Genomic DNA, 27,989 nt, shown 5'->3' with positions numbered 1-27,989 from the left:
AGCTGTTGGCGGTGGCAGCAGCAGCAGGAGAAGATAACAGCTCGTCAGCAACCCGGCAGAATTGAGAGAGTCCGTGCAAGCCCCTCTGTGTGCCAAAGCAGAGACAGACAAAGAAACAGGGAATGTCCGGGTCCCAGATGCTGGCGGAGGCAGCAGGCAGCTTTTGGTTTGCATCTTGAGGTCTAAAGGAATGGTGCTGAGCACCCAATGAAAACGATAAATTGGGTGTCTAAAGAGTTAAAAAAATGTCTTTTTCACATGCACCTGACAAATAGAATAAAATTTCCAACTCAGAGATGATCCAAGACCATTTTCCAATAAGAAGTAAACCCAGGGCTTAGAAAATGCACACACACAAAGCAGATGAAACTTAAAAGCATTTTCCCAGCGCAGTAGTTATAAAAAAGGTGACCTTTAAAGAAAGCCAGTGAGAGTTCATTTACAGTAAAAAATAAATAAAATAAAAAATCTGCTGGGTTAATGCAAAAAGCCCTACCTCACAGACACTCTTCTGCCATGGTTTAGTACTCTTTTTAATAGGTGTTTCAGCATTAGGATTTAATATATATATATATTTTTTTGTAAATGCTGGAATAAATGGCAGTCAAGGGCTAAAACATCCTCTCCCTTTCTATTCTACCCTCCCGATGGAGCATAGCCGGAGGTAGCAGCTGCCCTCTGTCGTTTCCTTGCCATCATTTTCACCTAGATGAAGTTTAAGCTCCCATTGGCTTTAAGGTGGTAGCAGAGAAGCGGTGGAACATCTCCCTCTCTTCACTCTTCCAAAGGTCAGCTCTGGAGATGAGAAAAGGGACTAAAACTCCTGTGCATTACCTGCTGGTAAGGCCTGACAAAGCGGAGTTAACCTGGAATAATCCTGGTGTGGCCCAGGGAATGACTGCAGGGAAACCCAGTACCACGAGACAGAGAGAGCATGTACTCTGAGCACCACTGGCCACCGCAGCCTGCACATGCTTTAAATGTGACCATCCTTGGTGCCTCTTAGAAGTTTTATTAATTTTAAAAGCCTTCTGATCTCTTCCAGTTAAGCTTTAATTACTGTTCTTCATTTCTAGCCCACAGAAACATCAAACCCAGCGTAGAGGAAGAGGCTTTTTATATTCCTTACCAACCCTGCCCCCTGTCTTCGCTGGGGATTATCCTTCTTCACTCTGCACATCCATGAGATCATTGAGCATGAGGCAGCAGTCAGCATCGATGGACCCGTGCTCCCAGTGCCTGTGGCAGGGTGCCAAGCACAGGAAATATGACCGCAGGGTTGTGCAGTTGGTCCTGAGAGCTTTCAAGTTTCTAACTGGAGGGAAAAAGAAGAAAAAACAAGAGACCAGCTGGCGCAATTACTCTTGTTTTAATTTGTTAATGCACCAGTCAGGTACATGGGTACATTTTAGACCCGTCCTGGCTGGTGTGAAGGCCACTGCCACCTTGGTCTCACGACAGCAAGAAATGGCAAAAGGATGGCACAGGTTGGGGAGCTCACGGCTTGCTTCATTTCAAATGCAGAATTGCTTTTAAGAGCCAGGTTTCTTCCATCAGTGCCCAGTAGCTCTGACACTTTATTGCTGTAGCTCCTTACAATCATGCGTGCATTTATCAGCGCCCCAGAAGCTCTGCCTCGCCAAGAACCACACGCCCATTGTGGAGGTGGGCTGACACCTGGTTTTCTGACCCAACCTGCCAAACTCAGCTTCAGTTCTGGCCACGGTGGTTAAATCCAGGGGCCTAAGTACTAAACCTACAACCTCCCAGCTTGCTTCATAGGCCACTTGCTGATCGAGGGAGTGGGGAACTGAGGTGCTGCCACCCTTCTGCAGCACTGGTTCTGAAGGGACTGGCCCACCAGGTCTCCCAGTACTTGCCAGTGACTTGCCCACTACTACTAAAGGGCAACAGTTCCGACCATCAGCCTACATAAAACTGGGGGATAGGATTTTTAAGTGTAAGAGGCTCAATTTACACCGATTTCCATGAAAGTGAGGTACCTAGCTACTTTTAAGTCACGTTCGTGCTGCTGTTATTGGGAACTAACTGGTATTGTCTGTAATGGGATATAGTCAGGGATGCTGGGGGCTCTTACATCGGGTTTCAGACATGAAGACGCCCCAGCTGGAGGACCAGTGGATCTCCATCACTCCTCCATCTTCTTTACAGAGGTTGGAAAGTAAAATATGCATGGCAAGAGCTGCTACTCACAAGTGTGATTTCTACAGCAACTTGTCTGGGTTGCAGAAATCTTCTGCTCTGTTCTTCAGCTGCCAGAAGATCTCTTGACACGGAGTCACAGCTCTCTCTTCGAGCTTTCACCTCAGTCCAACAACAACTGCAATAAGGGGAAAAACAAACAAGCTGAGAAGCGTGCTGAGCAGCCAGTGAGCGAAGGCGGGGGAAATATTTTTTTACAGAAAGTCTAAGCAGTTTTGCAGAGCTCTTTTCAAGTGCATTTACTGAAATTTCCCCAGAGCCTTCCTAATGTAAGTACCGTTGGAAAGATCCTAACTAAGAGAAACAACTCCTGCTGAGTGATAGTCTGTAGCTTTATTAGTGAAGATCAAAGAGAATAAAACAATTACTGTAATTTCCAAGGAACTGTTTTTCCAGGGGCACAGGAGATGAAGGCTATGAAAATGGGTCCTTGTGTGCTTAAGTAATGGGTAGGCATTTCAGTCTGTTATATTTTTACTGGCAGAGGGAGTCACCTCCATCATAAAATTCACTGGTCCAATTTGGGGATGTACTAATGAAAATACACGGTAACATTTTGGGCTCTTGTGGAGTGCCCCAGGTTTCAGAGCTGTGTGCACAGGAGCACCGGGTGACCCTGTGGCTCTCATGATGGACCAGAGGATGCGGGACACAGCATCCACAGCCTGGCAGCAGCACTCGTGTACCTTACAGCTCCGTTGGGACAGGGCACCTGACATGTCCCTGGATCAGGTCTGCTTCAGTCCTGCGCTCATCTGTGGGGTCCTCAGAGACAAATCCTGGGGAAATCAAACACTGCCACTGGTCAATTTGCTGGGTGAGAGCTGTGGCTGACACTACATCTGGTCTGTGCATGGAAGTTTCTCTCCAGCAAAACAATTGTCCTTTATCCTATTATATCGTAACATGTGATTTAGAGATGATTCATCCCTTTTATTTGAGCCTGGACTTTGCTATTATCTCGTGTTTCAGCCAAATATTATTAGGAATGTTGATGTGTCTGCACAGGGACATTTTCTGCAAAATTAATCTAAGAACTTTTAAAATGAATGAGCATACATAAAATATTTCTTTGGAACAAAAATGACCTTAATTTGGTTTATCTTAATGCATTTTGGAGGCAAATCACAACAAACCAAATAAAGGTTTCTGTAATTCTGTCCACATGGAGGCCAAATGCAGCTGAATGAAACCACTTTAAATTCAAGCCTTTAGTTAGTCCAGGCTAATTTTTTCCAATTTTCCGTGTAAACAAGCAATAAATTAAAAAATTGAAAAAGGAGAAACAGCCCCCAGCTCAGTTAGGGCAGTACGACTGGCAGCTCTGAAACGTGCAGACCGGGGAGGCTGCGTCCCACGCAGAGATGTTTAGGTTGTCGTTCGTGGTGCTGGGCATGTCCAAGGAGGAGGGAGCACTCCAAGGCATGGACAGGCTCTCACTTCCACGTCACCCACTTCAGAGCAGCTCAAAGCCAAGAGCAGTGGCAAGGCTGGCAGGTCTGTCAGATGAAAATCTTCCTGCAGCTCCAGGTGTTGGAAGACAAGTATCAAAACGAAATCGGAGAAGGGGCACAGCCTGGAGATGATAACTGCATGATGCGACGGCGATGTGCACCAGGAGTGAAGCAGGAAACCCCCTTCCTTTTCTGGGAGCAATGGGAGAAAGACGAAACCAATCTGACAGCAGCACTGACTAGCAGCAACAGCAAATTAACTACCAGCGTTAATGAGGGGAAAAAAAATGCCAAAGATTCTCGCTATGAAATGGGTCCCCATGTATAGCCGTGGCCCCAGGAAAAGTGTTAATTTGGCACATGTCCACTCAGTTGAGAAAAATCTTGTAATGAAATTCTAGCTAGTGGTCATGTGTGCCACTTAGAGAAGCTCAGCACTGCTGGAACACAGAAGGCACCTTGGAGAGCTGCTGCTGGCCAGCACAGGCGTGAGCGGACCCGAGGATGCTCCTGACTGGTATGTGTCATCCAGAGAAGCAGCCTTGGTGTCTTCACTCACTAAGCAAAGGATAAAGGATCTCCAAACACGTCAGTCTTCTGTTGCAGAAGGGAAAAATCTCATGGAAAGCACTGGCTGTCCCCCAGATATCACTTGTTATAGGAGAATCAAGATACAAAAGAAGAATTTGTCTTATGGATGTTTAAGAAAGAAACACGGGTGTTATCAATAACCAAAGATCTTAAAATCACATTGTGCAGCATTTTTTAAAGAATTACAATTTACTTGTTTACTTTGTTTGCAATTAATTTCCATTAAATTTTAGTTTCCCTTGTATTACCATTTACTGAACCATTCTTGTGCAGTTTGCTGTAGGAACAGGAGTCTCCTTCAGCCATTTCCAGGAAGAACATTCATTATTTGGCCAAATGAACTGAAAAATCAAGACACCACACCATGGCCATGGCCACGAGGCAGGGCAGGAACCCAACCGGGAGCAGATCCAAGCTGCGGTCCCAGTGTCTGATCCCGCCGCAGGGACAGGATCTTCCCTTGAAAGCAAAAGGGGAAATGAAAGTGATTGTAGGACACTCTCCAGGGCACAATCACAGGATAAATAGACTTTGTTTATGTAGACAGCTTTCTAAAAGTCAAACCATTGATAATGGGGGATCTTAATATCACGCTGTTGTCTGGGATAACCACAGCTGACTCGCTGGGGACTGTTCTTGGAGGGCGTACAGCATGCTGTATTTACACGGATACTCCAGCAGTCAAGATCTGAAGCAGTTTTGGACTCAGTCCTAGGAAAGGAGCCAGGTATGATAAATAAGATATATTCTGGGGAATATGTAGGGCCAGTGAATTACAGCAGCAGGCTTGCTATCAGGGCTGTCTTGCGCCAGGAGCACAGCCTGGTGTCTGCACATCTCGCAGGAGCACATTGGCCTCTCCAGAGCATCCAAGGCTCAGCTCCTTTTCCTCTGCCACCTAAAGCAGCTTTCCAGGCGGGTGAGCAAACTTGAGATGGAGCTGTGTGTCGTTAGCAGAGAGACAGCAAATAGCTTTCTGTGTTAGGTCATGTATGCATGACTTGTTTGAAAAAGGAGACCTTGAGCTTTGCTGAACCCAATGTACTTGTCTAATTTTCACTTTCCCAGCAGAGATACACCCACATTTCTCCAAAGAATTATAGCTAGTTTGGTCCAGGCATTTAATGAATAACCTCACTTCTCCTTGCCTTCGCTTTAGAGCGTCTGAGACAATAAGCCGATCTGGAAACATACCACTTTTTGTTCGCTCTTTCCTGAGGGAACATTATATTATTAATTTTTTGTCATAAGCATTTGGAAGTTACAGAAAATATTCACTATCTTCTGCATTCAGGGCTTCTAGAACCGATGTTTTATCACCCAAAACAACATGCCAGAAAGTCAACTGCTGAGCTGGTGTCTGCCAGGGAACAGGGAGCAGAGACAGTGATGGCAACTTAGGGGACTAATCAGGCATCAAGAATAATAATAGGAAGATATTATTAACAAATGATTCACGTGAAAAGAAATAAGCTGAACTGTCCTGATGCTGCCAAATAAATATTTACCATCGACTAATAGCTTTGCAAAAGATCTTTTAATGTCACATTTGCTAATAAGAACAGAGTAATGTATACTGTGCATATTATTCAAACGTATAAATTTGACTACATTCCCTCCTAAGACAAGGATATTACTTTTCCATTTTTCCTCACAGTTTATGAAGATTTACTCAATGGCTGAGATGGGAAGGTTCTTAGAACAGAACAGAACCACACTCCAGAAATTTTAAGCTGTTGTCATCAAACACACCTCAGCTTCAGCTGTATGCAGCAACCGCTCACCTTCTTCACCTCCCAGACAGTGGTCTGCTGGAGCTGGAGCCTGGCCAGCCAAATACAATTAGCCACCCACAACAGACAGGAAAAAAAACAAAAACACTGCTGATCACTCAAAAACCTGACATAAATGTCATTTTCATTAAAGCTCGTCCAGTTACTGACTATGAAAGCCCAGCCATATCCCTGTGAATTTCCATACTAAATACCTCCTAGCAAGGAAAGTGCACCCCAAAGTAACAGAGAGCAGTAATTCTTGGCTCCCTAAAAGGAAACATTGTTTGAGGGTTTTTCTGTATATTTAAGAAAATCACTTTCAGCTTCCCCTTTTTATTCACATTCTGGCTTTTAATTTCTACTTCCCCACCACTCTTCTTTCTGCCTAGGCCTGCCTTTCCAGAGAACATTTGAGGGTTTCGTTCCCCATACTTGTAAATGTTACAGGGCTTCAATTTTATTTTATTTTTTTTTTTCCCCAGAAAAGGAGAATAACAGTTAAAAACTCACAGGGCTGAATCATATAGAGCAGCTGTTTTGGTTAGCCTGAGTCCTGAATTCTGGAAAAAGCACTGGCCATATCTTACTGAGACTGTCTGTGCAACCCACTGGTTCCCAGCATGTCCCCACCACGGCGGCCTGAGCCACACTCCCAGGTGACCCCAAGGGCTGCCTTGCAGGTGCCCAGCTCGGCTCCCCCTGCTCACAGCTCCCTGTCCATGCAGGATTTGAGTGCTGAACGCTTCCGATAGGAAACAACATCCCGGCAAGGTGAGGCCATGTAGCAAAAGCCATTTGCAGGTGACTCACTGCAGGGCAGCAGGAGGCGAGAACTCGCACGGTGCAGATTATCAGCTTGCTCCCCGCTGACTAATTCCCTGGTACGATGAGAAATTCTCAGACCATGTTGTGCTTTTGATTAGTACTGCTTGAGCTGTGCAAAACAGCAACATGTCCAGGCTCTGGTGGGAGAGCGCAAACGCACAAAGCTGCAGAAATAACATGCAGCAAGAGTGGTCCTACCTCCAGTAATAGGATTCATCTTGGGCTTGTCCATCCTTGCTCAGCTGCAGCCTTAGCCATGTCCCAACAAGGACACTCTCTCTTTATGACTTTTTCCCCAAAACATACTTATATCCAAACTGAAGCTCTCACTCCTCCTGCAGGTGACCTTCCGTGGCTTTGCACAGGAACTGGAGTGCTCAGAAAGCCCGGGACATGAGCTGGTTTGCCCAGGTGGGAGATTGCTTTAGGATGCTTTTGAGGAGAATGAAACAGAAAGACCTTCCAAACTGCTGTGTGCTGAAATTCCTACACCAGCCCAAGTCACTGCTTTTGAAGAGTTTTGCTCTCTGTTCCCCCAAAAAGAAAACAACGTGAACAGCATGGAGAGCAACCTCAGCTCAAGTCCAAAAAGGAAACCAAACATTTATCTACTTACAGTTGCAAAGATCTTCAGGCTCAGGTTTTAACACTTTTTACATATCTGCGCTTTATATATCTTGCAAAAATGAAAAAGCAGTAGTTTCCCTTCTGAAATATCCCTCCATTATGAGGCAAAGCTTAACACCTTTGCCGGGGCTTCAGAGAATTGCTCTCAGGTGCTGATGCACTGGGTGAGGAATGCTCCTAATTTACTAATGAATGATTAATACCAAGTTTAAAGACAATGAGGAAAAAAAAAAAAAAGAAAAGCACAGCAATTGAACCTTTTGCATCAGCTCTCTGATGACTCTACACGGTGCTGTTTTACTGCTGACAGGATCAGGCCACATTGCGGCTGGGGAGATGGCACGCTGCGGAGTGACCACACTCACCTTCCGGGGGCCCTGGCAGAGATACAGAAACATGGAGGAGGGATGCAATTTAGCTTAAAAGCAAAGTCCTCGGCTAATTTATGCAAATATTTATGCACCATTTATGCTAATGAATCCCATGATGTCGATATACTCTAGCCACCTGTCATAAATCTCAGGCAGTGGCTGTCTGCGTGGAGCGCAGCAGGAGGGCTGATGGCTCGGGTGGGCTCCAGGCCAGGACGAGGATCCTCCAGGACACCCCAGAGCAGGATCAAGGCCCTGTTTTGTATCAGACAGAATCCTAAACAGGCCTGAGCTCACTCAGACAAAATCTCTGCTTTCTGCTCTGCCTGCAGATGTACTCTTTGGCTGCAGAAAGAGAAGGAAGCTGAAGAGGAGACTTTGTTTTCAACTGCAGCGTTGGAAAAAGCTGGGAAAATGAAGCTGACTCAAAATGATGGCCTACCATTCCAAACCACAGCAAACGTCTGGGCTCCACACAGAGAAAGCAGTGGCCTTTGGTGATAAATTGAATGTTTTCCTGTTAGCTGTGGAATTTGTTAGTGCTGTAAAACTGCTGTCCATGCTGAGGACTCCTCCTGTTACTCTCTTGAACCAAGAGTATAGCAAAAGGCTTTGCTGGGAATTCTGTACATCTGCATTTTAAACAGACGGCTGCTGAACTCCATAAGGTCAGTACTATGTGGTCTGATTATCACTACGTGTCTACTTTAAGCAGAATAAATTAGAAAAAGGAAAAACAAAACCCAAGACAAAACACCAAAAAGACAGCCCAGGATTTGCTTTCTGCAGAAGTGCTTGGTTTACCTACACACGGATTTCAATTTTGAAGAATTGCAGGACACACTTCTTGCACTTTCTGGACTGATAGCAGTGGTTGGAAAGCAAAATAATGCATGTGAGTTGCTGTTTTTTCAGGTTTAGGGCACGGAGCACCATATCCATGATGGAGGAAGGCTGTTTGTTGAAGGAGACTCAACAAACTCAACAGACTTGATCATGGTTCAGTGCTGTGCTCCCACACCACACACTTACCAACCAGACCCACACTCACGTGCCAGGTGTTTGGTGTGGAAGGAAGCCATGCTCTAAAAACAGATGTGAGGATGGTGTTTGGATGAGCACAAGGGAATCCAATAAGACAAAAATATAGCAATAGAAAACAGCAAAGTAGAACCTGAAAGTTAAAAGCTGACAGGTTCCTAAAGAAAGAGCGTCTTGTCTTGCTGTAAGCATGAGATCAGATTTTCTGCTGGTGTAATTTCATTCACAGTATGGAACATAGCCAGTTTACACCAGTGAAGGTCTGAACAACCAGTCTGCTTTCTCTTTTTAAATAATGCAGTGGCTCTCTCCACCTGAGCTTGCAGAAGGGGTGGGCAGCAGCAGGAGGGACCTGGCGGTGCTGGCTCAGGGCAGCACTGGTTTTGTGTCTGCAGCTCGGTGCCCATGGATGAGGCACCTGCCAGCTCCCGCTTCCCATCCTCCCAAAACAAGCCCCTTGCCAAAATAAGTTGTGCCATGGCACAGCTTTGGGCCAGCATGATGTGTCCCCACGATGAGCACTGCCAGTGCGACATCCCTGCCATGGTGTATGCAGGAATATCCTCGCTTTTCTCAGTCCTGGCTCACCACCACAAGGAAGACGGGCACGACAGGGGGACATGCAGGTGGGACAAACTCTGCTTACCCTTTTGATCAAGCCTCCCGTCCCCCGCGCTCTAATTCAACTGATTTGTCTAATGCTGCCCTATCAAGATGGATTTCAGGAAGGAGAAAGTGCAAACTTCCAGAGCTGGTGGAAAATGCAAATAAAAACAGCATTGTTCTGGCGTGGATGGCTGTCACTCAGCCTGAGCTCACCCACTGCAAGGATCTAATCAAACATAGGCTGCCTCCGAGATAGAAGGCAGGGAAATGAAACTTTAAATGGCGTTTTCATCCATACAGGAATGGCTCAATTTGAGCTTTGTTTTGTTTGTGAAATAACTGCATTTTAGAAAGAAATGCTAATACTGCTACAAATAATTAATGTTATCTAAAATTATCATACTCTAGGAGAGGGTGATTAGATTCAAAACAGCAGAGACAATTCTAATCTCAGCGATAAGAGATGATATAAAAACAATGCCTATTTCTTAGGCATCGTTCTTAGCCAAAGTTCTTAGATAACCTTTGGTCTCAGCTCTTTGCTGAACACCAGTGCTCCTGAGGCTAGCACATGTTTATTTCTTAAGCTGAAATGTAGCGTTTTGTCCATATGTTGATATTAAAACAAAAATTTCACTTCTGAACTCTTTAATCTTTTTATTCATGTGTTCCATTGCTCTCAGGCAGGGATTGTGAGTACCAGACGCTGCCTTATGTAAAATAATTGACTATATTTTCTCCCCTCTGAACTAATTCACCACATTTTCTCCCTATCTATCATCTAAATGAATGTACAGTGTTTTCTATCCATCACCCTGCTAAGGTACTCATCACTGGGGGATGCAGCCAGTAGATAAAAAGTATAATGATGCTATATTAAATAAAGAAAATCAATGTTCCACTCACATTCAAACTGAGTCAAATTGTGACAAGTGGGTTGCCACGAGGAGAATTTGGCCCTCTGTCTCAAGCAGAGGCCTCTTCTGAAGCAGTGCTCCCAGCCCATGCTATTTATAGCCCTTGCCTTGCTATGCTGGGAAAGCTTCTCCCGTCCTCCCTCTGCCCCAGCCCTCCTCGCCGATGCCCAGAACTTCTTGTCCTGGTCAGTGTGGACACGGAGAAGCAGGTGCCCGACATGACTCAAGAAACTGGAGCATTCAAACAGCAGCAAATGTGACAAGACTACGTAAATTGAAGAGGTCTTGTGAATGTCTGCCTGATTCACAAAGGTAAGAAAAGCAAACCAGGTCCTTGGCTGCAGCATTTCTGGTATATAAGGGTCCTCAGTGTGAATTCTGATGCCGTACCAATTTACACCGCAGGACTGTGGTCTGGGATCCGACAGGCAGTGAAAGCAACCCCTGGTTGCTCTGCAGACGATTCAACATGAGAATGTCCCTTGTGAACAAAAAAAGGGAGACCAATTTTTAAAGCAAGTCTGGCCTGGGCAGCTGAGGCCAATGCCCCTCTAATGTACCATGTAAACTTTAATGTACTACCAGTCCATTTCAGCTATGTTTTTTCTTTTTCTTTCTTTTTTTTTTTTTTTTTTTCTTATTGCAAAATGCTGAATTACAGTTAAATGCTAGACGGTATTTCCTGGCTGTGTGGCTGATTGCTTGCCTTTGTGCATGGCTGGTTATTTGTTAGTAGTGAGTGCTTCAAAGCCTACCAGCCGGTCCAGCTGCCCAGGGAAGTAGCTCAGCTTCCTTTGCCCACGCCATTACATTAGCTGAGAGAGGGAGGAAACATCTTATGGCACTTCACAACAGAGATATGAAAGTGACGGCACTGCTTTTGATGCACAGGCACCACATCTCCTTGCCAGCCAGCACATCCAGGTTTTCTCTCCGTGGAAATTGGGACAGAGCTGGGAGGGGATCCACAACTCCCCCATGGAGCAAGGCACTGACTCAGCTGGCGCATGCAGTTGGCCTGGGTGCTGGGAGCAGAGAGCCCATTCCCAAGACAAAGGATGCACTCACAGGCAGCACAGTGCCTCTGCTGCCTCCCCAAAGCCTCCAAATGAAGGCTCTGCAATCCAAAAGCTGTTTACCCTACAGCTAGAAAATCACTCTTTTGCCTCTGTAGCAATTTCCCTTGAGTCCTTTTATCTGTCCAGGCAGAGTAAAGCAGCACACACAGCTTTGCAGCAGCTCAGGTTTTGGTTCCACTTCTCCCAGCAAATTATGATTATGCTATGTGAACAGTTTGTAGCTTATTTGCAGTAGACTTCTTTATACCTGGCAACCTAAAGGTTTGGGATGTACACTCCATGTTAGCGAGATTTCCCTACATTAGACATGAGAACAAAGCTCCTTCTTCCAAGAAAATATACAGCAGAAAGATGGAGGTGTGTGCTCTTGGTCTTGCTTCTGATTTCTCTGCTGATAGGATTACATTTAATTACTGATTATGCTTCTTAACTCCCAGAAAAGTACCATGATATAGCCACTTTGTGCTGAGATTTTGTTAAGCTTAGAAAAAAAAGTGACTTTGGTCACCTCCTCTTGTGGTGTGGATGTCTGCAGAACAGCTGCCAGGAAGCAGCCCCAAAAGCATCACCATCGCTTGAAAAGCTGGAGGTTTTCAGAATACTGTATCATGTATTGGCCTCTGCTTGGAGAGGTGTTACGGTGGAAGTGGGTCTCATTTTCAAGCTTCTGATTGTCTTTACAAGGAGAAGGAAAGGACCTGGACCAAACTTCTCTGGACAAGTATCTCCAGTACTTCTTTGCTGTGGACAAGAAATGGTCCTCTCTGCTACCAGGATGTGAGAAGAGGAAACCTTTCCCTTCTCCAAGCACAAGACCTACTCTCCATTCATGCTAATTTAAAAAATAAAAAAATCAAAAATCAAACACAAGACAGCGAAAAGAAACAGCAGCAATCAAAAAGCTCATAGGCACCTGACATAAACAGGAGCATTTGATATGGGAAGGGGAACTAGTTTCTGTAAAAAGGATTTCAGCCAAGAGAAATCTTAATCTATTGCATGTCAAAAGATTTGAGCTGGAAAACATTTGTGTTTTTTTCTTCCAGTATGTTTTGTCATCATGTACTCTGGGAACATCTTGGATGGCTGTTAATAATTTATATAGTACAGTGGCATACTAAATTACTTGGCTGTTGGAAGAGCTTTGAAATACAGGGTCCCTGGGTCTGCCCTGGATAATGAAGGGAACTCCTGAATCTGCCAGGTGCCAATAGGTTTTGCTTTTATTTCTTGCAGCGATGTGATGTACAGCCTGTTAAGACGAGATGCATCTGTGAACACTTGAAAGCAGGCTTGGACTGACTAATACAAAGCAAAACAAAACAAAAAACAGCCTGATGACAAAACTCTCCAAAATCTGTTCCTTGGAAGCAATGTCCAGTTGGGATAACAACAATAAAGCTGCTCATTGAAGTAATAGTTGCATTGGATCAGGAAGAATTTACATATTTTTCGTGCATTGTTTCCCTCTTGGAGAAGACTATTAATTTATTAGTCACATTTAGGACCAGGGACTCAGCCCGGTCTGCTGCTATGTTTGCAACCTCAGACACATCCCATCGTGGCCCTAACGGACCGTTCTGCAAAACTGCCTGGGTGATACTGACTGGGCTGTGGTAAGATGCCACTAATAAAGGCCCTTTTTTGACCCCCTACCCCAAGAGAAAATGCTATATTAATAGCAAATCTTTGCTGCCCTTATTTTCAAAAATGTATTTTCCATACCAAGAACTTTCACTCTGAATAGCTCAGCTGGGCTTTTCCTGTACACTTACTGTACTTTAAAAATGCAAACTTTGCATAGATCACCATGCTGAGAAGGCCACAAGCAGAGGAAAGATGCAAGCTGGGGGCAACTTAAGGAAGGGAACAGATGGGACAGTTAGAGGAAAGATGCTTGGAAAAAAAGAAAAAAAAAAAAAAAGAAAGAAAGAGAAATGAAGTCCAAAGGGAAAGCAAAGGGTGCAGTGACTTCAGCAGTGCAAAAAGCTCATCCAGTGGTGCTGGTTAATGAAAGGGAAGAGGCAGGATTTCTCACTTCTGCTGGGATTCAGTCTCCTTTTTCAACATTGCCCCTGTGGAATGGAAGTTTTGCTGGGGCCATGCTGCCAGCCGCGGCAGAATGCATCTTTCGAACGCAACCACTCTGTCAGCAGCAACCTGTTGATCTCTCCAAGGAGTGCAAGGCCCTGTAGGAAGACTGACCATTGACTTTTTGTGGGTTTACAGCGAACTGATTTAAAGCAAAATATTTTAAGCAGCAGTTTGGGTGGCACCTCCCAGCAGCCGGGGCGCACACCTGGGCACAGGCCGGGCACCGCTCCCTCAGCACCGGGCATGGTGCTGTGGTGCTGCACGGCACCGGGCGGGCGACAGAGCACATGGCTTCATCTTCCTTTCTATTTTCTACTTAAAAAGGACTGTGAAGAGAGATTGCCGCAGCGCAAGGACGAGAGTGCCCTCTGTTGTCCCCGTGCTCGCAGCACCCACCGCCGCGCTCCGAGCCCTGCCTCACCTTCCAGCCCAGCAATGGCGACCCCCAAAAAATAATCTAAAAGCCCAGCCCACGCTGTCGGTGTCCCCTCAGGTGCCAGGTAAGGGGGCGCGGCACCAGCCGGCTGCCACAGGCACACGCAGCGGCCTGGGGGCCGACGTTTGGGACGGGCCCTGTCAGGATCCTCCCCGTTCCCAGACAATGAAGGGCAAGTGCGATCGCGGGGGGGAAAGGGAAGTCGCGGAGCACAAGGAAGAGGCAAAACGCAGTGCAGAATTCTCTCTTTATTCCCACCCGCGCACTCGCACGGGGGGGTCACAACGGTTACAGTGCGAGGGCAACCCGCCCGGCCCCGCCATGACAGGCCCCGCCATGACACCGCCAGCCCGCCGCGCCCCCCGCTCCCTCCCCATTGGCTCTCTCCGTCGCCACGGCAACACCGACTCCACCTCGGGGCGTGCTGGCGTTCTGATTGGTGACTGCCGTTGCCGCCTTCCCTTCTCCTCGGGGAAGGTTCCGGTTGCTCATTGGCTGCTGCCGTTGCCTAGGCGACGGCGGGACGCGGCACGGCCTAGCGCAGCCATGGCGGGGTCCGAGGCGCCCGGCCGGGCCCTGCTGACCGCCGAGCCCCCGCCGCCGCCCGTGCCCGCCTCCGCGCTGCCCCCCAGGGTGTTCGAGGCGGCGCTGAAAACCGGGCCCGACTCCTCCAGCGGCCTGGCCACGGCCGGCTTCCGCACTGCCAAGTACCTGCCCCCCGAGTGGCACCAGAGCAACTACGCCCAGTACCACCGGGCCTTCGCCAGCTGCCAGGAGGCCGAGCGCAACCGGGACGAGGCCAAGGAGCTGTGCCAGCGCACCGCTGCCGCCGCTCAGCGCGCCCAGCAGGACTCCACGGCCGCCCTAGGCCAGCGCCTGCAGGACATTCACTTCTGGAAGGGCGAGCTCCAGAAGGAGATCGAGGACCTGGACGCGGAGACCGGCCTGCTGGCAGCCCAGAAGGTGCGGCTGGAAAGGGCGCTCGACGCCACCGAGGTGCCCTACGGCATTGCCACCGATAACCTGCAGTGTCGGGAGCGCAGGCAGCCCCCGGACCTGGTCTGTGATGAGGTGGAGAGGGAGCTGCTGAAGGTGAGCGGGGCGTTAGGATGGGCAGGGCTGTTGGCAGCCCTCTCACAGTGCTGCCCCTGCCTCTAAAATGCTGAGCAGTTTGGTCAGCAGGTGATAACTGCAGCGTGAAGGTACCTTCTGGCAGGACGCAGAGGTTTGTTTCCCCTTCCTGGGAGCCTGGACTCTGTCTGCCAATCCTAAATGTAGGAGGGATTATTTCAAATCCTTCCTGTGTTTAAAAAATGTTTAAAGTCACATGAGTCCAACCAGAGGAGACCAGATCCCCCCTCTCAGACCAGATCCATACAAAATCAAAACAGAGGTTTCCTGTACCAAGCTGAGCATCCTATTCTGTCATTAAACTTCTTCCAGGCTCTGCTTGGATTAAAGTCCTCTCATCTCTGCAGGTTACACTTTAAAAATGCAGTACCCCGCAAGCAGACTATGTAGGGCACACGAACCTATGGTTAACGACTATTCAGGACAAGTGAAATGCTGCTTGCCTGCTTCCATGCTCAAGAGAGCAGTCTCTGCCTTTTACCTTTACTACCAGTTCTGACACTGTAGTCTTGCCAAGGTTCTCAACAAGGTGATCTGACACGGCACGGTTGTGTCTCAGCACAAACCATCATTTTGATTGTACGGCAGGGCAGCAGCACGGCTCTCTCCCATCAGTGCAATGTAGCCATGTGATACCTGCGGGAGATGACAGCTCCAGACACACGGGGGGCCCAGACAGATGGTATTTCTGACAGTGTGACTTCAACAAACCTGATGCTCTCCTGAAATTTGCTCGATCATTTTCCTCCCAAAGAGGACTCTACTCTAGCTGACACTTTGTTATCTGTCACTGCGATCCGGCGCAGCATGCAGATTGCCTTCAAAGCTGATGTAATTATTGTGGTTGCATTATGATACAGAGAACAGAGCCTGGGTCATCTTTCATTCTTGAATGATACATATCCTACTGTCCCACAAATAAATTAATGAACACTGGCCTGCAGCTTCCAATGTAATGGAAAGTTGGTTCATGATGAGTTACTAATTAACCCAGATGATTAATATTTGTTGTTAGAAAAATACTTAAGAAAATTACAGAGCTGATGGAGTGATAGTATTTAGCAATATTTTAATAGGAGTAATGCTCAATTGTAATTATTACCTAAGAAGCTGTTCTAGTGAAAAATGTAAAAATGGGAGGATTAGTGTGTAGAGTATTTCAGTGGTGTGCTAGGCTCTTGTGAATTGCTATAAAATACACAGTACAGAAACTATCTTCATCAGCTGCTGCTGTTTTAGAGAAAGACGTGAAATACAAGATTTACCCCTCAAAAAATCAATTTTCTGGCATTTCTCTCCTCCTGATCTCTGTTCCAAAGGATAGTTTGTTCATTGCTAAGAAGTCCGCCTGCTGCTGCTAATTCTTCACCTGAAATTGTGATTCTCTGCTTGTGACGACAGACCATCAACAGCCAAGTGGGATGTCATCAAAAAAGAATGATGTGAGTTCAGCTGAGGCGTGTATACCAGCAGCAGATGGACTCTTGAGAAATGAAGATTTTGTTGCCATGCCAATGACCTTTGCAGTACAGAAGGAAGAGGAGTATATAACATGAGAGGAAACCCTTCCCATTTTCACAGAGGAATAGATGTTATGGCATGAGTGTTTGCGAATAGATTCTTATAATGTGCCCTCTGTGGCTCTGCCAGCTTTTTAAGCTGCAGCTATACTCTATACCTCTTTCGCTGCAAGAAATCAAACAGAACCTTGTATTTCTTACTCTCTCCAAAACCGAATAATAATTCTTCACACTTAGAGTTGCTCTTCCATGAATTCTGACTGTTCATTGCACAGATTTCAGAGTTAATGGCCCAGTTCCCTGATAGCCGTGTGTTCATTTGCTTACTTGGAGGAGCTATGCACATTTTATTACTAAAGTACTGACATACTTTTTATGAATGTTGCATACTTGTCCAGTCACTTTCTAATCTCAACTCTCTTAGGAAATGGTAATGCAAGGGAGATCAGGAGTAATTTATTCTCTTACCATGCAAAAACTGAGAAATAGAAGAAATATTTTTCCAAAAGTCAGCTGTCTGAGGAAAGGGACATTCTTTTCCTTGCACAAGGAGTTCTAGCTGCATAGTTAATTTATGTTCTGGGACATTTTCCTTCATTTGAAATTCTTCCTCCCCTGCTAGCAGCCCAGCCTTCTGTTGGCTTCATTCTTTGGCATCTTCGCTGTGTTCCTTCCAGCTCCCCTTGATAGGTGCATGGAGGAATCTGCAACTGGAGGAAGAGTGTGTCTGGACAAGGGGCTACCTACCTTTCACCTAGTCTTGGAAAAGCTCGTCACAGGACATAGGTCTTGTCGCTGCTTTCAGCTTTCTGCAGCAATGACGAACACTCCCAGAGCATCCTGCTGAGATAACCACCTTTCAGCAGCCCCTTGGCAGGTGACATTTAAAGAGGCAACACCAATTGCACATACACAAGACGTTTGGGATCTCTGCATTAATTGCACTTTCACTGTCTGCTCAGTAGAATCATTTCAGATGACTAACAAAGAAAACAGAAGTATCTCTGATGAAGGTTTTGTGTCCAGATAAGATTTTTTTTCCTATTTTTTGTCACACTGTCTATTTCTTTTAAAGAGTTTTGGTTCCAGCCCATCTCTCCTATTTGCTTTGCGTCACAGAGTCATGTTTAGATAACCTATTGATACATACTCCTGCTAAATTGCCACTGCTGGAATCAGGGATTAAGGTATTTAAGTGAAAGCTCCTCACATGCATAGTAAAATCAGCTGTTACTCAGAACTTCACAGACTCAACTTAGCAGCATATTGATCTTTTCTTAATGCAGTTCTGGTTAAAAAAAAATAAATAAAAAAGCTAAAGAACACAATTATTTTCCCTATAAAAATGATCTTTGATAACTAAAAAGATAAAGTCTCTTAAATAGAATCATTTTATTTGTTTGGGCTGCTGCACTGGAAACAGCTAAATTCAGAAAAAGCAGTGCATGCATCTATCTTCTATGAGATTTTTTTTACTTTCATAGCACATACGAAATCTCCTCTGAATCCACCTTGTATCTGTTTAATGACAGTTTAGTATGTTTATGTGCAAGCACTTAACATTGAAAATGTAATCCCCAGCACAGGACTTGCCACATAGCAGTATTCTGTCAGTTAATCACGTTTCACCTGCATGTATTCTGCATTTCAAGGTTATTTCTGCATATCCAGTGTCCAGTTTCATTAACTGAGTGCCAGATCCGACCGTGTTCTAAGCAGATGTATTTACATTTAAGTCATTTTTTTTACCCGAGAACTCTATTTGACTCAGAGTGTTGACTTGTTGTGCATTTGCTTCAACAATGATGTCAGCCCCAGTATTCCCTGATGCTGAAGACAAAGGCATTGGCCAAGATCCTGTCAACTATATAAAATTAAAAAAGTAGAGGAGGGATACAGTTGTGTGTATTCCTGCCAAATGCAATAATGGGGCGAGGAAATCAGCGGAAAACCCTTTCCAAACACTGATCTGTAGCTTTGCCAAGTGAACCAGTGCGCAACAGGACAGTCTTGTACACCGACAACTCTGTTAAAAGCATAGCGCCTAGTTCAACATCTTCAGACTGCGGATTTTGGAGCGACTCGAGGAGAGCAGATATTTATGCAGTGTTGATCTATGGCCCTTCTCCCAGTGCGATCCCACGAGCTAGCCACAGCTCCGTGTTGTCAGCGGCTGGATCGCGCTGTGATGTCTGACAGCGTAGCCAGGACTGCGTGACCTAGATCAGAGGATCTTCATCTTCAGCATGGTGCCACAGCTCCTCCCAGACACGCACTATGACTTCTGAACTGCTTTAAAGCTAGGAGAAATCATTTATTAGATAATTATTGAAAATCCATTGCCATTTATACCTGCTTATTCACTCTAAGTAGCCTTAGATTGCCATTAATTAGGAGAACTCTATCTTCAGTTTTAAATGTTGTATTTGAATGCATGTCTCCTCAAAAGGAAAACTAGTTTTTAATTTTATTTTAGGTCATTCAACAAGGGAGTTCTTTATTTTTGCACTAGTTCACTTTTTCCATGTGTGACATTTTAATTGCTAAAGGAAGGCTTTTCTCATTTAAGATTGTGCACATTACTCACAGGAAAATGACTGCCTCTTTATTTACACGGAGACTGACTACCCAGCACAAAATAACAATTACTATAAAAATAATTTAATGTGCTGGCTCCTTCTAACACTTTAAAATATTTTTTTTTCAGTTTATAAAATGATACCTTCAGCTATGTATTTATTTTAATTGTCCTCTTTTAAAGCCTTAAAAATAATATTTTCTTTCCACTCAAGATTGTCCTTTTCCATTTAGAATAAAATGATATTTTTTACACTCCCTGATGGTTTCTTATAATGGAGAAACTGACACTGCAGGGACGTATGCGCTCATTTATTTGTCAAGAACAGTTCAAGGATCAGTGAGTGCCAGCAATGTTCTGAGTATGAAGTCTATTAGTAAGAATATACTCCCGTAGTTGTCACTGGATGACTGTCATTGATGCACAACAGCAAAATTAATTAGAAGCTCTGCATGTACAAAAGCTCTTTTCAATATCTGAGCCTCAAATACTAAATTCCTTTAAATAATAAAAAAGAAATGATGGGCTTTTATATAACAGCATATAATCACCAGGCCAGTAGATCACTTCATAGAGCGTGGATAGTTAATTCCTAAAGCAACATTATTACAGACATGAAAATGAACACCAGGTTCAGTAAGAGTCTTTTAGAAAGTATGGTCATTTTTGTTTTGATCACGTTTGTGCTGAAATGGATGTTCCTGCTAAAAACAGATTGAACTGAAACTTCAGACACTGGATCTGTTATCAAGGTGAGGCAAAGCTTTGTGACTTTGAGCAGTCATGTCTTGCAGCCAAGAGGAAATTAACCTCTCAAACAACACTGCATATCTGAGATAATTCTGAAGCCCTTGGTGCTAACCATCACCAGAGGCAAAACAAGTTCTGGAACAAATGGGTCTGATAAAAGTAAAGCTACAAGTGTCATCAGGTTTATCTTGGGATGGCTGTCCTATACCTGCTGAAGCAGTGACTGTTCGAATCATAGAGCAGTAACTTCTATTTTTAGTTAATATAGAGCATTCAAAGGAAGCAGACCAACTAAGAGTGTGATACTCCTTTATGTTAAGTAGCTCCTTATCACCATACTTCAGACAAACTTTATTTTTGGAGATCTGCGGGAATCTGCTGGAAGCCTTTGCCTTGCATACAGTTAAAGCACTTGTTACAGAGCAAGGCAGCGCACTCTGAAGGTGTCTGCAAGGACTCAGCAGATTCTGACTGCCAGTGTCTTGCCAGAGAAGCTGATCTGCTGCATCACATCCCGCCGCAGGGCAGCAGCCCCTGACATCTGAGTTTGTGCTTGCAGGGGAGACAGGGTCCTGCCCAGCTTGGCAGCGACTCCGGTCTCCTGCTGAGGACGGTGCTGTTGCCTTATTTTTTCTCTACTTCAAAGCTGTGTAAGTAATTCAGGTATTCTGTTTAATCTGGCAGAACATACACTTTTTCATAGGATACACATGCAATATGAAAGTAATGAATCACCAGGCTTTAGAAGTATTTTATGGATTGCTGCCTTCACAGACTTATAGCTGAGTTACCTCAATATTTGCTAACTCCAGAGAAGATCTTGTCTTGTAATAATAAAGTAAGAGTGGGTAATGAGTGGAAGATTTGAGCGTATATCCACAGCGATTGAAATCAAATTGCTCTGCAGGATGGTATGTACTACACCGAATATCATAGAAGTCTCAATGTTTTTATCTAGGAAGCTGAACTTATAAGAAATATCCAGGAGCTTTTGAAAAGAACTTTGATGCAAGCTAGTAACCAGATGCGGTAAGGTGTTTTTCTCAGTACCTCGGTGGTTAATTTATATATAGCCAAATAATACCTGGCACATAGGGGTACAACACCCAGTGGATAAAGTTCATACCAATGCACTTATGAGCTGTGTGAATTCCATTTAAGCCTGAAAAGATTTACTCACTGGTGAAACTTTAGGATTAGCAAGTAAGGGAAGGTAAGGTGGGAGCCATGCCCTTGCATAATTTCCAGTATATTGCTTTATATTTTCAGTCCCAATTTCTAGTATGTGTATTCAGTTGTCCAATTTTCCAACACTAAACCAAAATTTAATAAAATGGTATCTGGATATCACTCTATCTTTTTGCACCTTGTGATATATTTAAACTGTAAGATCTTTTACAATAATTTGTCTGATCAAAGGACCTTTTCAAGATGAGTTTTTTGCCGCCAGATGTCACTATGAACTTACAATATGGAATTTAACTCAACCTTCCATATCAGTATGAATGTTCATTACACTTCAAAGGGAATATTTGTTTTTAATTTATATCAAACCCTTTGGAAAGAAGATGTTAGCCAAATCCTCAGGCGCATCGATATCATGGGGTTAACTGCTGGAAATGTTGATATCTTACTTTAATTTTTTTTTTCATATGGTTCAATTTTTGTTGTTCTACCAGATAAAATTAAATTTTATTTTTAAAAAGAATATTTATAAAGGCAGAATAATTTAGAGTAGTTCTGTTATATCAGTTATGGTCTCAGAGTAATCTACTGAGTTTAGGCTTCACTTTTTATAAATGTTTTTAGATCATTTTAGGATCAGCAGCATCACTGGCCAGCAGAATCTTTTTAATTCCTTAGGTAAGAGTGACATCTGGTGTTAACAGTTGATAAAGACTCACTGTTTTTTGTAATCTGAAGTCATTCTAATTAACTGGGTGATGTTTGACTCATTTCATTGACAACAAAGCAGCAGTTTCAACTCTTAACAAAAAGAAAAGTTTACCTTCTCAATTTTCTGTGACAGACAAAGGCTCAGAGCCTGTATCTTCATAAACATTTACAGTTTTGTTGAATTGTATTGTTTTCTATTAACCATGTGTGATAATGATGATGGCCTTTTCAGATTAAATCGAGACCACAAAGAGGTTTGTGAGATGGACTGGTCAGACAAAGTTGAAACGTACAACATTGATGATAACTGTGGAAGATACCATAACCAGAGCACCAACATCCAGTTCCATCCTAGCTCAGTGAAGTTTGAAGAGAGGTGAGCAGTTCTCATCATTATCCTCCACAACAACCCTGGTAAGATATGATACATCCTTTGCATCAGTGAAAGCTGTAATGCTGCTCTGAATTAAAGGTGTGATTGCTGCTTCTTTGCACATGTGATATCATAGCTTTAAAACAGCTACATGGATAGCAGTGGTAGTGCTACCATTTCAGCATGCCACACCACTTATGACAAAGTAGATTCCTTCTATGCAGTCTGGTTTTGTTGAAGTTTTTCTTCGAAATACTTGGCTTTATCTTATTTTTCTTCTTCCAGTGCATCAACACCAGAGACATGGGCCAAGTTCAGCCATGACAACATCTATAAGGCAGAACGAGAAAAACTAGCTTCAATTAATCTTCGTGCCTTGATTGATAATATTCTTCATGACATATCTGAGGACCTGAGGATGCAGTGTGCTGCTGTTAATGAGGCTTTTGCCAAACATGTTGAAGAGCTAGATGATACAAAACACAAACTAGAGCATCATTTGAAAAAAGTAAGTGTTGTTTTTGGAATGCTGGTTACAGGCATGATAGCATTGTTTGAGAAGATCACGGTAAAATTATCCTCTAGAAAAAAAATTCTTAGTCCATGTAAGGTATAAAGCACTATTTTGTGTCAGTTTAGTATCTGATAAGAGTCTTCAGTGCTGGATTATGGCTCCAGTTCAGCCTGTTCTGCTGTCTGCTGTGCTGCTTCTGTAGCAGCAGCAGCAGCAGTTCCTGGCAAATTATAAGAGATGTCTTCAGATTCTGCCCCTTCTCCAGTGTTGAACAGCTCCTACTTCTCTGTTAGGCTATTGGGAGGTATGGAAAGAACAAGTCATTCCTCAGCACCTGTGCAGTAATGACAGCTGGGCAGACTTTATTTTCTGCATGTGTGTCAGTGGTTATGAAAGAGAAGGAATTCAGAATTTCCTGTCTTTTTCTATTTTCTTCACTAATGCTAGAAAACTGTACAATTCCAAGCTGGCTAGCAGTTTGTAATCCTATTCAAAATAACTTGAGCTTTTCTTGGATAATTTACAGTTAGTTAAAGATTTACAATTAAAAGCAATTCACGGAAGTGGGATGTGTTGTGAGGAGATGTGAAGAGTTTTTGAACAGGTTACAGCATATTTTCTGCCACTTTTCAACGCAGAGATCAGATTCTCAGTGTAGGAGTAGAAATAAAGATGTCAAAAACACCTTTGCACTTCTATTTCTTTTATATTGTGGCCAAATAGAAGGTCAAAACTGTAAGTGACTCATGGGGACCATAATGAAATGTATAGCATGCACAGAGACAATGGCTTTTTTTTAAACAGTTCTTTTTCTTGGGTATCCTTTTCAGACCCTCAAGGAGATTGGAGATCAAGAAGCTAACATTGCTGCTCTCAAGCAAGCTATCAAAGAAAAAGAAGCCCCAGTGAAAGTTGCCCAAACGAGGCTGTATGACAGGTCTTTTAGGCCCAATGTTGAGCTCTGCAGAGATGCAGCACAATTCAGGTAAACACTATTAAACAAGTCCCCCAAGATGTCCATTCTATCCAGAGGTGATGTTAGATAGCATTTGCACTTTTTAGTGGCAACGCAGGGCCTTTAGCTTGTATCGTGAGGTTTGATTCTGATATATCAGAAATAATTCAATTGACTAAAAACACTGCAAGGAAAGCATTATTTTAACCTAATATGTTGACAAACAGAAAATCTATAGACACTACTCTGCTGTTTGCTTCTATGCTTTTCTCTCTGAACTGTGTGGTTTCTTTTTGATTTAAATGATCCAAAAAATCTGGCTATGTGTGGTAATTTGCCATTCTTTAGCTGTTAGCAAAAGTTCACCACAAGGTGGACCATGTGCTGAAAGAATTATGTTTCAAGTATTGAGAATGTAAATGGGCTGCGCATATCCACAGTCTGAGACATGTCCTTAGTACTCCAAAGAATTGGGCTGGTGGCATTTGATTTTCAGTAATAATCCGTTTTAAAACTAGAGGTCAATAAATCCTTTCAAATTAAAGGTCTGAACGTCACATTTGTCACTTTTGATCTCATTATAAGCCTTGTAATTGATTCTCATCCTTCACATTTTCCTGCCCTTAGGAAAAGTGGGGGATCAGCTTTTGCAGGCTTACAATTTACTTGTAGCAAAGATGTCTACCATTCAAAGCCAATATGCTGTTCTTTACACAATGAGGAAGAAGTTATAGTTAATCCAAATGCTTTATGCCACTGCAGGCACACTCATTTAGGTCCTGATTCAGCAAATCATTCTCGTGCAAGCTTTTCAGTATGTGTGTTTTCTTTAATGGGATCTAAGGACATATTCAAGTCCTTTGCTGAATGGGCATGTGTTTAATTGCCATGTTTATTCTGTTTGTATTTACTCAGTTCCCATAGCATACAGGATTTTTGTTTTCCCAGGAAGTAAATATGTGCAGACAGAGATTGCAGTAAAGCACCTAACCCACACTGACTTTCAGCTGAAGTGATGTGCTTTTTAAAAATTGTATTTATTTTATTTTTTTTTAAATGCTGTGCTGCTGCTTCTTTAAAAACTTACATGCATTTGAAGCAAATACTGTTTTCTGATGTCTGGTACAAATACCATCTTTAATACTTGAGTTTTATACCAGTGAATAGATATCAAAAAACAGGCTTAAAGAAATGCGGATCCAGTCAAATTGGGTAACTCGCTGAACAATTTCTGTTTTAAAATTATTAGTACGAGTGTCCTGCACAGTGGGAGAAGGTAAAGATGAATAGTTCCACTGTGCTTAGTGGCAAAAGGCGTGCTTAGTACTATCTAAATCATGGGAGACTTAAGTAAAAAAAATGTGAAAGTGAACTGGTTTTCACTAGGTGTGTAGGACCTCAAAGAGATCCTACAGGTCTGAGACCTGTATCCCAAAGTCTCAGGCACCCTGTGATGCATTGGATCAATCCCTCCTGCCTTTGTTGTTGAGTGTTATGCTTCTACAGCTGTTGATCTTTATTCCTGTTACAGTTCATATATCCTTGGGAACACAGACTAGATTCATTTTTGTATTACTTATGTAATTCTGTTCAGGTTAATCAATGAAGTTGAAGAACTAACAGAGTCCATTGAATCTCTGAAGAGAAAACTGCTAGAAGCTGAACAGTCTCTGAGGAACCTGGAAGACACACGGATGAATTTAGAAAAAGAAATAGCTGTGAAAACAAACAGTATTTTTATAGATAGGCAAAAGTGCCTGGCCCATCGCACACGCTACCCTTCTACTCTTAAATTAGCAGGTTACCAGTAGTAATCTCTGTACTAACTGTGCAAAGTCTGGAAGAAAAGTATAATTTAGAGTCTTTCATAGAAAATACATGGGTAATATTATACACAGAAGTACTGTTATTTTCCTTTATTTGTATTAAAATGCACTAGTATATCATGTCTGGCTTTGAGTCCTGCCTTTAAAAATTTGGTCTGAGTACAAATCTGTATAGTCAGTTTAAAATCCTATTTGCATAACTTGCATAGTATGTGGTATTTGGGGTTTTCACCCTAATAAGTGAATATGTCAGGTGAGTATTTAATAATATACACAGGTGTGGACATACAAAGTTTATAGCTTTCTAGCATTTTCAGGCAGTCTGAAATGAGAGCAATAAAACCGCTTGCCTGACAGAAGATCACATGAGCAGCAAGGAAATAGAGGATCGACTTTTAAGCTGTTCAAACATTATTAGTAAAAAAAAGTTTGCACAGGTTAGATGACAATATGACTATTGGCAAAAACACTCCCAGTCTGTGACACCTGTGACACCTGCTTATCTAATCTGAAAATGAGTTCAAGGATTTTTAACTTTCAACTCCATTCAATCTGGCTTTTTTTTTTTTTCAGGAAAAGAAAAAAAAAAAAAGAACTAAGCAGCTTGTGAATAGCAATCGTGCCTTTCAACTGAAGCACTTGGATGTTGAACTGAGCTCTTGATCTGTTCCACCTTTTCCCTGGAAGCAAGGCATGTGTTTGAACTATTATCCATAATGGAGAACGCATCAGATTCATCTGCTCTAGTAGAGCAATGTAACAAATGTCATTCATCCATTAGCTTAGTAGGCCACTTGGTTGAAAATGTGACATGTGTCAAAAAAAGGAAATGATGACACAGAACAGAATTCCATTATGGTTTCCTGTATTACAGGTTTTTACTTTTAAAAAGCAGCTGACCAAAGAGAAAAAAAAAATCAACCCTCCCTCCCCCCCCAGCACACACACAAACCTAGCCAATGTACATCTCTGAATAGCCCTGCTCTGTTAACCAGAGCAGGAGAGGCCATTAGCCTATCTGTTTTGCTCACAGACAGCTATTTGTATTATCTTAACTCAGGATGTGCAGAGCAGTATTCAGCAATTGCCCTCCTGCTAAAAGCTACTACCATTTATTTCTTTGAAAACCAGCTGCATCAGTGAGGGTGTTTGACCCAAGCCTCTATTCTGCAGGTTTTGTGTTCAAGAGTTTTGTTTTGCATTTTTAAATAATTTCTTCTTCGTGATTATATTTTCATAGTCCAGATGCTGAATCCTTATTAGACAGAAATGGCATGTGGATTAAAAAAAGTCAAACGTGGCTCTGCTATGCATTTCTGGGTTATTCACAGAAACCTTTCAGGAAGTACAGAAAGGACCAGCATTTTCAAATTGACCGTTCTCACCCACTAAAGAAAAATCAAACTTGCTAGAGTTCCTTTCTTCCTACTAAGACTCTGACTCCTGATGCCTCAGCTTTCCTCCTTTCCCCCAACACACCTCTTCTCCCCAACTTCTTCTGTCTCTGAGTCAATACAATTTATCTGAAGGTTTGCTTTCACCTGGCAGCGCAGGAGCAGAGGTAATCCGAGGTGTAGGTCACATGGCTGAAAGGTCAATATCCATTTCCCTTATTTATGCTGACCCGATTTTCTCAAAAATCTCAGTCTTAGAGAAAAATACTGGAGGTGGGAAACCATTTCCATTTCTTCAGTCCAGCATCTATTACAGCAGAAAAAAAAAAGTGATCTAAATCTCAGGTAGTAGAAAGCTGAAGCAGTGGGGGTCAGACTGGAATTTGGGTTACAGTTATGGCAGATGGGACCATGGGAGTATGCAAGGCCCCAGAAATATTATTTTGATTCAAGAGTTTTGCATTAGAGAGGGGAAAAAAAAAGTGCTGTCGTCTTCTCTGAGACTGTTGAGTACAAATAACCTCATGCCCCATATACGTTTGTAAATTGATCTTTCCCTAATTAAAGCCTATCAGTTTAATTTACCTTTGTGAACTAAATTACTCTGCCCTTGCTTTAGACCAATCAAGGAAAATTTTTCTCTGGTAAACCTAATACATTGGCAGGTGTAATCACTGCCCTATTCACATGGTAATAGATGAATACAAGCAAGTTGTAAGGTTTCGAATCAGATGCAGGAGCTTCAAGTTTCTGTAATTATTTTTTCTTTAATTGCTGATTTTAAAAAAAATCATAATTGAAGTCACTGCTGAAGCATGTAAACAAGTTTTAATATTACTTTTTAACAATGCATTTTAAGCTGAGGATTGATCAGGAAGGATTAAAACATGTTTTAGCTGGCTCTCACATGAGCTAGTGTCATGGGTGAGCTATAGCTTCCCCATGTTTGAAAAGTATGAACATTTTGGACTTCATTAGGATATATATATATATATATATATATATATATGTTT

At 43.2% G+C, this 27,989-nt stretch overlaps 1 protein-coding gene and 1 long non-coding RNA gene across 5 annotated transcripts; one reads left to right on the top strand and one right to left on the bottom strand.

Annotated features, from left to right (window-relative positions):
* Positions 1 to 14: 14 nt before the first annotated feature.
* LOC106032124 (uncharacterized) lies at positions 15 to 7,702 on the bottom strand. Of its 3 annotated transcripts, XR_001204659.3 has the most exons (5): positions 7,485 to 7,702; positions 6,021 to 6,092; positions 2,215 to 2,341; positions 1,130 to 1,315; positions 15 to 795 (listed from the first exon to the last, which is right to left on the bottom strand). It is a non-coding gene; the product is annotated as an uncharacterized lncRNA (long non-coding RNA). The 3 variants fall into 3 exon arrangements; XR_001204654.3 differs by lacking the exon at positions 6,021 to 6,092 and having other exon boundaries at positions 7,485 to 7,679; XR_001204657.3 differs by lacking the exons at positions 6,021 to 6,092; positions 7,485 to 7,702 and adding an exon at positions 2,910 to 3,220.
* A 6,333-nt stretch (positions 7,703 to 14,035) lies between these two features.
* TEKT4 (tektin 4) lies at positions 14,036 to 26,081 on the top strand. Of its 2 annotated transcripts, none has more exons than XM_013175036.3 (6): positions 14,036 to 15,131; positions 20,977 to 21,047; positions 22,147 to 22,290; positions 22,573 to 22,795; positions 23,632 to 23,786; positions 25,351 to 26,081. In XM_013175036.3, exons 1-6 carry the CDS (start codon positions 14,205 to 14,207, stop codon positions 25,565 to 25,567), a joined length of 1,737 nt encoding a protein of 578 aa, XP_013030490.3. In that variant the 5' UTR covers positions 14,036 to 14,204; the 3' UTR covers positions 25,568 to 26,081. The 2 variants fall into 2 exon arrangements, with proteins under 2 accessions (XP_013030490.3, XP_047922941.2); XM_048066984.2 differs by having other exon boundaries at positions 14,549 to 15,002; positions 25,351 to 26,062.
* Positions 26,082 to 27,989: the final 1,908 nt, after the last annotated feature.

The sequence above is a fragment of the Anser cygnoides genome, chromosome 15 (genome assembly GCF_040182565.1).
Source record: "Anser cygnoides isolate HZ-2024a breed goose chromosome 15, Taihu_goose_T2T_genome, whole genome shotgun sequence".
Lineage (NCBI taxonomy): Eukaryota > Metazoa > Chordata > Aves > Anseriformes > Anatidae > Anser > Anser cygnoides.
Note: the sequence above shows the minus strand (reverse complement) of the source record. Positions and strands in the feature narration are given on the sequence as shown.

Excerpts from the sequence above, each read along its gene's own strand:
- TEKT4 (XM_013175036.3), top strand. The coding sequence starts at position 14,205 with ATGAAGGGCAAGTGCGATCGCGGGGGGGAAAGGGAAGTCGCGGAGCAC. Across the intron at positions 22,796-23,631 it reads TAGAGCATCATTTGAAAAAA|ACCCTCAAGGAGATTGGAGA; the intron begins GTAAGTGTTGTT and ends TATCCTTTTCAG. Across the intron at positions 23,787-25,350 it reads AGAGATGCAGCACAATTCAG|GTTAATCAATGAAGTTGAAG; the intron begins GTAAACACTATT and ends AATTCTGTTCAG.